At 39.1% G+C, this 13414-nt stretch overlaps 1 protein-coding gene across 3 annotated transcripts in view; it reads right to left on the minus strand.

The window, feature by feature from the left end:
• Positions 1-13206, minus strand: part of fmnl2a (formin-like 2a) — a 61492-nt gene extending 48286 nt beyond the window's left edge. For 2 of the 3 annotated variants that reach the window (XM_053626990.1, XM_053626991.1), the window contains exon 1: positions 12552-13202. In XM_053626990.1, the coding sequence (XP_053482965.1) occupies positions 12552-12665 (114 nt within the window). In that variant the 5' untranslated portion in view covers positions 12666-13202. Of the gene's footprint in view, positions 1-12551 lie in introns of all 3 variants that reach the window. The other variant, XM_053626992.1, reaches the window with a different exon arrangement.
• Between the last annotated feature and the right edge of the window lie 208 nt (positions 13207-13414).

The raw sequence follows: 13414 nt of genomic DNA on the forward strand, positions 1-13414 counted from the left end.
GCAAGCTGTGATAGACCTACACTGCTTTGGTTCACTTACCTGTGTAATATCTTTAACAGGAAGTTAAAGATATCATAAGCCTAATCATTAAACTGTACATTTTACTACATATTAAAAATAACCATAATAATAATAATAATAATAATAATAATCATCATCATAAACAGTTTGTGAAAAGGTCAACTCAAAAAGTGCCAACCCTGTTGCTTCTTAGTGTGTTGGGACAGAAAGTCAGCGAGGCTACAGTGAGGCTATAGAGAGATCAGATAGACGTAGTTGAATATACTCTACAGGACAGTCCATGAGGAAGTCACATCAACGGCAAACGTTTTCAGTGCTGCCAATTCTCATAACATTCTCGGTCCTCCTGGACTCTGGAATTGACCCGAGCAGCAATTCTAGTGCTAAATCAGAAACTCTGCTTTAACAACGTAAGCGGATTACTAATAAAGTCTCGTGACTTATTAACCCTGGGGCTTGCAAATGCTGATCACATGACATGCACTAAGCGCTCCCAGAGATTAGGTGAGAGAAATTAGTTAGGTCGTTTAATAGTACAAACTGCAGTGAAACCAAACCTGTATAACAGAACACAAGACCAAATGCTGAGTTCACCAAACTGCAGCACTTACCAGCATTCTTCATCATTAAACATCTGGAGTGGGCTGTGACATTTTCAATCCTTTGGGAGTTGATTTTTTTATTTATTTTAAAAAGCAGTTGTTTTATGAGCAGGATAAAGTGCTTATTGACTTGAGTCAAGCAGACCCTGGGAAGAGCTTTTCCAGAAAAACATGAAATAATCTTATGTATTTATAAAAGTTCCTTGTTTACTTCTACAAGGAAAGACCTAAGAAATATAACATTATATAACACATTTGTTAATACTATACGATTGCTTATTACTTATATAAAGCAACTCAATGGACTCTACCGTCTCTGCGTATTTCCTCTACACTCTCAGTGGCTATGCAAGCTTCCGGTTTAGTATTCTCCGATAGCAAACTGTGGTAGTGTATTCAAGTTTTAGGCACATGCAAAGAAATGCTGTAGCGCAAAGATGCCTTCAAAATAATGAAATTAAACATTTCTACATTAAAAAAAAAGAGGAGTAAAAAGTAGAAAATGAAACAAGGGCAATATGTGGTGTGACAAAAATGAAAAATAAAAATATAAATAGCGGTCTCCGGTATAATTTGTGCAGTTTTATAAGGAAATGAGCTGTAAGTTTTATTGAGCAACCAGCCGTATATATATATATATATATATATATATATATATATATATATATATATATATATATATATATATGCCAAAACAATATATATAGCAAGTGAAAAAATAATATTGAATATGTACAAATGGATCTGATATTTTATTATGAGATTATTCTAAACCAAACAGAATATTATTCAAACTGTTACACATTTCAAGCTTTATTCTAGTAGCAGATCACTTTGCTTCTTTCTAGAAAGGAATGCTTATCATGAGAAAAATAATCTAACAATAAAACAAAACTATTTAAAGCTTGAAATTAGTAAAAATAAATAAATAAAATGTCTGCAAATAGGTTTAATACTCATATACTTGGTTTATAGGAAATACTGGCTAGATTAGATTATATTTAAGATATATTCACTTGCTAAGAGGAGATAACAAGGTGTTAAACAGATCCGATACTTTGAAGATAACTCTCTATAGAGGTCTATTCTGCTTTTGAATTGTAGCAGGCTTGTTTTATATGACGTCTGAAGTCGACGTGTCGGCAGAGAGAGAAAGTGGCTGTAAGCATAAAGCCACCCTGACAGATTGCTGTATTGTCCTCGCTCTCTACATGCAGCACATTCAGATACAGTTGAAGCTCCCATTCACACAGCAGATGTTGCCCCTGGCAAGAGCTCAGGCTACAAACAAGTCCTTTCACCCACACACCTTCAAAAGACAAGCCTCTCCAGGGACACACAGCCACAGTGCATCTGTCTGCGCTCGGCAGAACCGTTTGCTTGGGTCTCGTCCAATGGCCAAAGTGTTTCAGCATCACTGAAGCCCGAATACAAACATTACAGGCACAAAGGCGAAGTCCATTCAATACAGGAGTGTATTAGGAGGAGTGCTTAGACCGTGGCTCTCTTCAGATGGTAAGAAGGCCACAAGGCAAACTTACTTTAGCAAGGAGTTGCAGTAAGAGTTACAGTTACATTTATATAGCACTTTTCTGGACACTCAAAGCGCTTTACGTGGTATTGGGGGGGGGGGGGGGGGTTGTAGCCTAGGGATTAGAAAGCATCCAAGGTACAGTAAGTCAAGGCAAAAAAAAAAAGCATAAATGTATATAAATAACATTTTAGCACGGCGCCATATGTGATGGTTAAGTTTTGAATTCAAAGTCAGTTCATAATATGAAATTTGGCTAAATTAGAAGTGAGCGTATGCATAACATGAATAAAAACAAAAAAGTCAAAAAGTATCCCAGCACTCGGAGATACTGATTTCACACACAGATAAACGTTTTATAACTACCCGCAGTCACAAGCTTGTGGCAAAACTGTGCTTTGTTTCTCTGTTTTCTTTTCTCTGTGAATCCTTTCTCTGAGTACAGATGAAGGTCTCGGTGTTTACAATGAAGAACAGCTGGACTGGCTAACAGTTTGATTTGTCAAAGGAAACACCCACGCACGCTTCGTCACTCGCTAAACGTCTAGTCACATCCTCGCTACGGTTTCAAACAGCCGTCATCTTGGCCAGCACAACGAGCCTAGAGTACTCCCATAATACACTGCATGACAATGAGGCAGAGTGCCCAGGAGTGACACTTTGGCTACTGTATGGCTGCACTGGCAAATCTGAGCAGTGATTCTGTGGTGTTAATAAAGCCATAGCAGACCATTACATCACCCCACAATCTGTGCCATACAGCACACAAAAGAGCTACAACGTTACACAGTTGAGCTGAAGAGAGGCAACACACTGATGAGTGTATGACAATCTAACACATGGGACATTGTCACAAATACAATAGCGTTCGTTAATCAGTGTTAAGCTTGTCAGAATCACGTGATCTTATCAGTAACCTCTTCAAATCGTGAATGCTACCATTCAAAAAGGTGGGTCATAAACTTTTATGAGCGCTTTCTCTAAAATCCATGTTGCCTTCTATTCCCACAGATTCAGACATAGAAAATCAGTATACTTCTGTTTTATTGTGGAATAAGTGCATAGTTGACTGAAAATGTAAGTATGTTGTGTGTAGCAGAAACGGAAAGTACACTGTGTATTTGCTTCGAGCATTTTTCTAAGCAGAGTTAAAAATAAAACAGAAAAGGGATGAAACAATATATATGTTAGGGTTATTGTACTCTATAATAAAGACAGTAAGAGATGAGATGGCAAAGGAAACACAGGCTGTACAGAGTGGTGCAAAAAAAAAATCAACAGAAATCCAAAAACTACGTCTAAAAAAAAAAAAAAAAAAAAAAAAAATACCCCAAGTGAACTCAAAGCCCAACTACAAACTGCCTTTAAGGTCAGAGCCAGGAATCAGTTTCCCACACGGCAGGCTGCCACGCTGCCTGCTGCATACTCGAGCTCTGCTTCAGCTTTTCCCAACCAGCACTTTCATACACCACAGGCCCTGGCTGCACAAAGCCCTTAAAGTGCACAGCACTGCCTCTACGCTCTTCTACCTCCAGCTCTTCTTACTTCACACTGGTTTGGATAATTAGATAAGGGAGCATCATGTCACTGGTTGCTTTCTGATCATGGCGCTGCACCCTGAGCTGCTCACGGATGGACGCATGACTAGAGACATACAGCCGGAGCAGAATCTTCGGCTCCGCCAGGGAGCTAGTAGACGCCGCAGGGTTCAGGTGCGGTGCCAAGCTCCATGCCGAGACAGAATAAAGCACGCCTCTGTTCTTTTTGCTACATGTGTGGAAATCTGATGCTCCTGTCAACTCTCTGCAGCACTAAGGATCAGCATTGTTCGTTTGTCTTAATAGAAAGTCAGTACAAAAAATGGCAAGAATGCTATCAGTAGCTGCGCTGCTGATGTCATCACTGAATAGCGCTGGTGTACTATGGGAGGAATGTGCATATAGTACTGCTTAAGCGTAACTTAATCGTGAATCGAATCATAAATACGTCTTTTGGAGAAAGCAATAAAACGCGACACTTATGTGAAATACACCTTCAAGACACACGGTTCGGTTTGTTAAGCATGAACGTATTCTGGTTTGCAGCATGCCATAGCAAATAAACATGTGCTACAAACTCACAACCACAGGTTACCGCTCACATTCATAATACAGCTTTTAAGTGCAACCTCAGCAGGACGCTACTGCAGGGTTAAAAAAACAACAACTCTGTAATGAAGATCGACAGCAAAGTAAACCAGGCTGTGTGCAAGGTAAAGTCTGGACAAGGGCAAATCTTTTTGCAAACTGAACCGTGCACAACTAAACAAATCTGACTAAAGCACCATGGATATACTGGCAGGTCATTTTATAAAAGCTTTAGAAATGTATGTGCTTCATATATTATAAACGATAGTAAATAAAACAGCATCCAATGTTCTGTTTTCTAATATAAATATATGAACCATCCCTTTTGCAGTCTTTAAAAGACAGGGCTTATTTAAATCAGAAGAAAAATACAAATAGACAGCGATACAGAAGAATAATCAGAATTTAATCAATTAAATGAAATTATACCATGGTCTGTCTGAATAGTCGATTCTGACTGGCTGGAAGGTGTGCATTCAAGCCGCATAACTACACAGGTAGTTCCAGTCAGTTTGTACCCTGCCTTGTACCTGATGCTCCCTGGGAAAGGCTCCAGGTTCCCCACGACCCTGTAGGATAAGCGGTATAGAAAATAGATGGATGGATGAATTCTAGATCCAACGAGCCGTGTTGAAATCGTTCTCACGGCTGGATCAGAAAGCTGTCGCAAGGTTGTGATAAACTTTAACAGGAAACATGGCGAGCACATCACACACGACACTGTTGCCAAACTTATCGACAAGTTAAAAAATATCAGTATTTTGAATTTGCAGACCAACCGAAAAGTGGACGCCCACGAGCGTCCACTGATGACAGCACAACCGGCGTGGTGCTGGCGTCCCCTATGTATAGAGACTTTTGGGACACCCGGTGTTTCCGGACTCTTGGCAGCATATAACAAAACAAAAGCTGTGCATTAAAATGTCACAAGATGAAAATGAACCATGGCTAGGTGTTCCAGTGTGTGTGACTGACGAGAGGGCGTGTCTGAAGGATGGGGAGTTTCCCATTCTGCTCAGAGCTAGAAGTACTGCGAGAGTGCACATGTTTTTGAATCCTTTTAAATACTAGCTAGGGATGCACCGATTGATCGGCCGCCAATGGGTATCGGCTGATAATCACATTCTATGACTCAATCGATAGTCTCTAAATTTGTCCGATCTCACGAACCGATCGCAATTTGATGACGTAAAACACATGATGTTAAACTTTAGCTGCAGTCGTGGCATCACCAGAGTGGAATGATTACGAGGTCTCGAGAAACAATGAAAAATTTGCCGTGAATTTTTAAAGACCTGTTAAAATTCTCATTCTAAAATGAACAGAATATTTGTTGTGCTTATTTATTTGATTCTCAATTAAAACGTTACTGTAAATAATATATCCAAGGCAACATCTGTGGTATTACTTTATCTGAAAAAAATAAAAAGGTTAACAGTGACGGTCAACAGAAAGATTACATATCACTTATATAAAGCTTGAACGATTGGGATCGGTATCGACCGATCACGACAAGCAATCGGTATCGGCTGCACAAATCCTGATCGGAGCATCCCGAATACTAGCTAGTATATTAGATCACAACAAACAGCTTGTTTTTTTTCTTTTAAATCCCTGTAGCCTCTCCTGATTTGAGATGAAAAGAAAGCAGCTTTTTCCGAGGATGGAGTGTGGGCTAGTTTAAATATTCATTTCACCTCACATAATATAAGTGGTATTTATTATTATTATCAGTAGTAGTAGTAGTATTTACTTGCTTTTATTTCCACTAAACACTGCTTTTATTTCTCATATTCAACACACTATAACTTTGTCTTTTGTTCATTACATTCAACATTCGCTTATATTTTTAGCAAACTCACAGTAGGATCCGTCTGTAAATCCAACAGGAAAGAAACCCAGTGGGGTTTTACAGGAAAGGCAGCAGAGGTGGTTAACAATAGCACGATACCGATGCTCACCCCTGTGTCGGGCCTGGATAAAGCGCATTTTAAAGACAATAAATCCTTTCCTTGAGACAGAATTTAGTGCCAGGAAAATACTACAGGACTTCATCCATTAATTATACGGATGGAGTCTGGATTCTCGTCTCAAAAGGCTCATCATTACAAAGGGTATAAATATGGATGCTTTATTATCTAGCTTTTTGAGTCATGAATGCCTTTGAATAACTCTCGTTGTTTTTATATCAACAAAATATTAAGGGCAGTATGAAAACGTGACTCGTGTTCCTCTGGTAATCAAATGAACATTATAAAAACTAAAGTCAATCAAATAAAAAGAGGCGACGCATTTTATCATAGTTTATATACTCTTTTATTTCCTTTAATACCTTTGTTTTATGCTCTTAAGCATGTTTATAATGATATTAACTATGTACAGCATTTACAGGACTAATCTTTTTCTTCAGCATCTCTAACTAGCCTATATTCATCTTGGGCTAGTCACAAACTCTAAAACTGGATGTGTTGGGTGGTTCTCACCAACCTTGTCCTACTTGGCCTATGTTTATCCTTAATTACACAGTGACAAACTCCAGCAACGCTGTTGACTAGATTAGAAATAGTCTGTTCTGTTCTTTGCTCCTTTTAATGCTGGCAGAGTTTCATAACAAAACAATCTTTTCCTCTTAAATCTGATAAGCATGATCATTCTGAGCCATGCTGAGAATCAGCGTCACGGTTCTTCTCCTTGGAGAAGCAGTTAACGGTAATGTTCCTGCAGCCATGGCAACCGCTCCGCCACTCGCAGATATACTCTCGGCTGAATGATTAGCACAAATGCCATACGTTGTTGCCTCCTGGCCTTGAGGATATTACACAAGTTCACCTAAACATGTGTATTTATGTGAATTTTAACAGATTCAACTTCTTTAAAAAAAAAAAGAAATTTAAAAAAGGATACGATTTCAAAAAGAAAATCAAGACAAGTGAACATTACTATAACAGAATTCATATAAAACATTTTTTTTTTGCAGACTGTACTATAACTGGAAAGTCCCTTAAAAAAAAAACTGAACAAAGAAATTTCCATTTCACAGTCAGTCACATGTGAAACAGTTTGTCTTTTATCTTGGCAACAGCTGAACATCATGAATATGTCTGGTTTGAAAATCAGTAGCAGTTCCAGACATTCTTTCGTTCCTGCGAGTTTCAGGTCAAACGCAGCATTACAGTATGAATGGATTGCGCTTTTTTTTGTCTCAGGAGAGTGAAATAATCCAAGGGTGGATTTCAAGCGTCGCCTACACAATATGTGTTTAAATCCTCCCTGTGGATCTCTGCAGTGGGGTTGTTACCACATACTGCTCGCGGCTGAACACGTACACGAGGTTTTACAGCGAAAGAAGTGCTCGAGCTCACTTGAAATGGTGCTGAGATCACGTGTAAACTTTTAACACCCTGTGAATGTAACTTACAGAACCAAAGTATGAAGACAACACATGCTAAAACACAATGAGCACATAAAGGGGATCATACACACACACACATGTGCACACACAAACTTCATCACTGACTACGTTTACATGGACAGCAATAATCTAATTATTGACCTTATTCTGACTAAGACAATATTCTGATAAAAGTGTTTACATGAGTTGCTTTTAGAATACTCCTTTCATGTTCCCGTGTTACATGTTATAGAACATAGATTGAGTAACGTCACGTCATTACGTCCCCACGCCACGCTGTCCGACGTTCACTCCAGAATTTCATGCATCAACAGACAGTTCTTCGTTATGGTACCGTATACAGTTTTGGATGTTTCAAGTGCAGCTTCAAGTGCAGTTAATTATTTGTCATGCTATACGTGCAAATAGATGACTGACTGAAGCCGTGGTCTGCATCCAATACCGCATACTTACCTATTATAGTATATAGAAATACACGTTTTTCACTTACTATATAGCAGGTAAGTACGCAATATCGGACGCAGCCGTGCTCTCTTGTTTGCCGTCAAACGGTTGAGCACTGCCATGTGTGTACGTGTCCTGTCGCAAAATGCGGTGAAAACCCCCACACGACATTAATAGTGTGATTAAGGTGTGTACATGTCTGTAATGCACTTATCGACTAAAACAGGAATACTCCACGTCTTAATTTGATTTGTGTTTACTTTGAGTATGACTTTAATCTGATTAAGGTAATCAATAATTGCTGTTTAAATGGCAGTTTCTTAATCAGAGTATCGTCTTAATCGGGTTAATATCGGATTACTGTTGTCCATGTACTGACTGACAGCAACTCAGTGATGTAGGAACAGAGGGATCATCAGTAAAGCAGCTACTCCCTCAGCCTGCCAAAGCTCAGAGGTTGGCATGTGTCTGTGTTTAATAGCAGTAAATAAATAAGAGCTGTGAGTAAAACACACAAGCGCTCAGAACTAGTGCCAAAAAGTGACGACGCCATCGCTGTCACAGCCTGCCGTCACATTTACTCTAAAATGTGTTACTGTATCATGGAGGAATATCCTGCAGTGTGACTGGAACAGGCACAAAGATTTTATTTCAATTACAAACCAAACCAAACAAACAAACAAACAAACAAACAAATACATATATTATATATATATATATATATATATATATATATATTACACACACACACACACACACACACATATATATATATATATATAAATATATAATGCCATATGATACACTAAGCACTAAATTTGAATCTATCACCAAAATCTATTCCTACAGCTTGAAAGAAGCTGAACTGAAACAGCAGTAGGATTTGATCATCAGGAAATTTCAACGCGGAGTATCACAGATCATGACAGGTTATCAATCCAAATAAAGTTTTTGACCATCTTTTTGAGGTTCTCTGTAACATGGTAATTTGCATTTTTATGGGATTAGATTTGTGTCAAAAGTATTAAACATAACTTTTCAAGAAAAGAACAAAAATATACAATGAGAAAAATAAACACTTTGAAACTGAAAATAGTGAACTCGATGGCACACGTTTAATGATCTTCAAATAAACACCACTCTTTGTTAACAGTTTTCTAAGGTCTTTTTTTTCCGCTAATCATGGTTTATGAATGTGCTGCCAGAGTTTTCATTTACACTTGAAAACTTTTCGCTCACGCTCCGAAAGTTTACGTTCGACATTCTGGCACAAATCTTATGTCTGGGCAGGGTTTAACAGCAACTTACTCTCATTGGCTAGTGAGATTTGGATCGACAGCTCCCTGACCAGGAAGTAGAAACTTCACTACTTTATAGTGGAAATTACTTACTTACTTAGTCAGTATATTAGTGTGGAATTAATATTTGAGGTTTGGGTAGTCTCATACGACTATTTTTTTTTTCGATACAAGCTCTCAGGAGATTGATTGTAAAAAAAGACTGATTGTAATTAATGGCAAACTGATGTGGTATTAGAAGAAGAAACCCTTTCAGGATGTGCTGTTATAGCAAAATGATTCTCTTCGGGGTGGTAACAGCCATCCATGAATTTTCCTATTACACCATGTCGTTTATTCCTTATTTATAGAACATATAGAGGTGTCAATAACACTACAAGTGACTCTGACCAAGAGGTAAAATTGATGTGGTTGTTACAATACTGCATAATTACATGTTTTTAAAAATGATCATATAAACATGCACAAGAAGTCCTCTCTGACCGGAGAAAAAGAACCGCAGCCTTAGGCACTGTGCGAGACTGAATGACTCATTAAAACCAAACCAGCTTCATTTCCTCCAGGAGAGCTTTTACTTTCCACTCACTTTCTTTTACCCCAGGCTGCTCTGCCATCACTCATCTGAACTGTGTTATCACCAGTGTGTGTGTGTGTGTGTGTGTCCGAGTGTTAACCGGAGAAGCCTGGGTCAGAGTGATGAGGGCTGCACTGTTCTAGTGTTAGTGAAGCATCAAGTCTGACGGTGTTTGACCTATAAAAGCGAGAGGAGCAGACAGCCAGGGCTGTACCACCCAAACACACAGACAAACACACGCAAAACAGAACAGCACACATCAAATGCATTCCCTAGACATGCAGGTGCAGAGTCTGTTAAAGCCAACCTCATTACAGGGTCGGGGAACATAAAAGTTTTGAATAAAGCTGGAATGCTTTGGGACGGTATTCTTATTCATAGAAACAGGAGGCTGGCTCTCTTGAGAAAAATGAACAGAAGCTACAGAAGACATTTATTACATAGTAATGCTTTAGTAAAAGGTGCTTAATTTTCATAGGAAGGATGATACGCACAAGAGCTGGACAGGTAAAATAAAGCAGGGTAGTAGTGCAAGCCAATATTGAAAGATTTTTACATAGTTTTAGGCTCATCACCAAGTCTGCTTTTAACTTTTAAAGTGTTTTAAACAATGTTTATTAGCACTGCAAGTATGAAATTACAGAGAAGCTCCTGGAATACATATTTATAAATGGGCCTGCCAATCTTTACTTTTCTATAAATGTCACCTGGTGTGTTTGTTCTTCACAACGTGGGCTACTCACATATCACAAGGATTACAGTGTAGACTTTTGCAATGATTTATAATCCCACCATCCAGCGTCACTCTGAAAAGGACGGGTTCCCTTTCAAGTCCGGTTCTGCTCAAGGTTTCTTCCTCATGCCTTCTCAGGAAGTTTTTCCTCGCCGTTGTTGCCCCTGGCTTGCACATTCAGAAGCTAAATCTACATCCGGATTTCTCTAAAGCTGCTCGTGACAATGTCTATTGTTAACGCTACTGCTACATTAAAAAAAAAAGAAAAACTGAATTGCATTGCCACATGTTTTTGTTTAACAATACGACTATTTTTGATTTCCTAATTCCCTAATTATGTACCGATCTCATACTGGCCAGAAGTTTTGGCCATTCAATTGTACCATGCTGTAACGTATATGTGACAAACAAAGGATTGTTCCTCTTCATATTTTTTAGGACACTTAAAGCAGATGCTTTGCATGACGTCAACAGAAGCTTACAGAGAGTCTAGTTAGATTTAAAAAAAACAAAAAAACAAAAAAAACAAAAAGGTATATCCCTTTAAAAAAAAAAAGTTATGTATATCCCTAACTTTTAGGTATATAAAAAGGTATATAAGGTATATAAAAAGTTAGGTATATCCCTAACTTTCATACAGATAGACCGTCACACCTTTCCCATTTCCTGGATAAAGCAGTGTAGACAAGACGGATGAGCAGGTGCTGGGGAAATCTGGGTGGTGAGGAACTGATTTGCAAGAAGCAGTGTGTGGTAGGCAAAATACTGCTCTGTGTGTAGAGCACAGCACTTTTCATCTCTTACCATCCGCTCTCAAACCAACCGGACATGCGGAGTGAAAATCAACAAGTAGATCCATGTGTACTCATTTGTAATGAATGTTTTTGTGTTTTCCTTATGTCCTGTTCAAAGTATGTCAGAGGTTTCTGGGAGGATTTGCAAAGTAAGGAATTAGAAAGTAAGGAATTTCATTGTACGGTGTAAGAGACTGTTTCCTGTGCTTATGACTATAAACTTGAATCTTTTAAAAACGGTACCATTCATTATCACTGGGATGGGGCACCACCTAAAAAGGGGCATTTTATAGTGTACTAACTAGGGTCCGTTTATCTGCCTTAATGATGTTTAAAGGTGCAATATATCCACTTTTCCAGGTGAAAGATACACGTTTAAAGGTAAAACAAAAAAAAAGATAACTGACAATAAAAACTACAGCTTAGAGCAGTTTTTTTTTTTCCTGAGAGAGAGAGAGTAGCTGACTGAGAAGGTCGCCCAGCTAGCTGAGCTTAAAACTACACGAAACTAATAAAATGTCTAACTCACCCCCACATTGTGGGGCTGTTAGAAACAAATTAAGAAACAAAATTTCTAACCAGTAAACAAATGAGTTAAACTACCGCTGAAAGGAAAACAGACGAGTTAACACGCGTCGTCCAAGTTTTTACTCAAACCACCACACGTTCACTGAACAAACCCGAGACAAACCTGCTCCGAACAGAGAAATGAGGCTATAAGTAATAACACACATGTTATAGATGTATAAAGACTGTGCAGTAAGAGTTTTTGGTATGAGACTGGACGGCTGAGAGACTTGTAGCTAGTCTTGTTAGCTTAGCTCATTAACGCAGACAATAGCGAGGAGTGACCGAGCGGAGCGGCTCAGAGTCCGGCTCAGAGCCTCGTCACTGCAGGCAGAATGTGCCACTTACAACCGAACAAAACCTACCTTCAGTGAAACAAGCTATTCTTATTCCGTGTGTTTCTTTCTCCTTTTTCTCCTTAAATAAAAAACTTCTCAGACTTTACTTACCAAAACAACTGCGAATCGTTCTTCTAATTCCCCCGGGTCCGGCATGGGCAGCTTTAACGGCATGTTGTGTCCTCTCGGGTCCGTGTGCTGCTCCATACTCCCCGCGTTCCCCATGTTCAACTCTTTCTTTTTTTCTTTACTGTTTTTAAACTTGTAACTATTTCAACCAGCTTTCCAGTCAAATTCCTCTCTTTTACACGTTATTTAACAAACTTCAGCCCTGGTTTACGGCGTCAGCAGAAACAAACCCGTGAGGGGGAAGAACCGGGATTAGTCCTGACGCAGAGCTGCGGCGCGAGCATTATAAATAATACCGTTAACGGGAATCCGGGAAACTTAACAATAGCAGCAGCAGCAGCGCAAGGTTTGATGTCAAAATGAAAGCAACGTGTCTCTTATCCGTATCTTGCACAATTTCCACACCACTCCCAGTGAGTTATACAGCTGAATAGGCGCATGATTCAGACTGAGTCCCTCGTCTAAGTTAAGTAAGAGTTCACGTCCAGCTCCAGGCTACTCCACTCTCCTCTCTCGCATCCCTCAACTAAACTCAGTCTCACAATAACCACGCCCACCGCTGGGCGTTTCGAAACGTCGTCGTTATGGAAACCTGGTTCTTCACTGGTGCATGCTGGTACTTGGAGTTCCCGCGTAATTAGCATGAACTTTCGTCAAATATTTTTTTTTAAGCTAAAGCAAGTAGAGAATAATGACTTCACACGCAAAGCACAAAACAAAACCACTATTAAAATATTTTCAGTAAAACTTGTGTTTGGTGACCTGTAATCTACATGTGTCTTCTTATCCAGCACTTTCAGTGACATCAGTTTGGGAGTCTTTGCTTTGTCCCAGCTGGACAATTT

Source organism: Ictalurus furcatus, chromosome 6, assembly GCF_023375685.1.
Source record: "Ictalurus furcatus strain D&B chromosome 6, Billie_1.0, whole genome shotgun sequence".
NCBI classification, from domain to species: domain Eukaryota; kingdom Metazoa; phylum Chordata; class Actinopteri; order Siluriformes; family Ictaluridae; genus Ictalurus; species Ictalurus furcatus.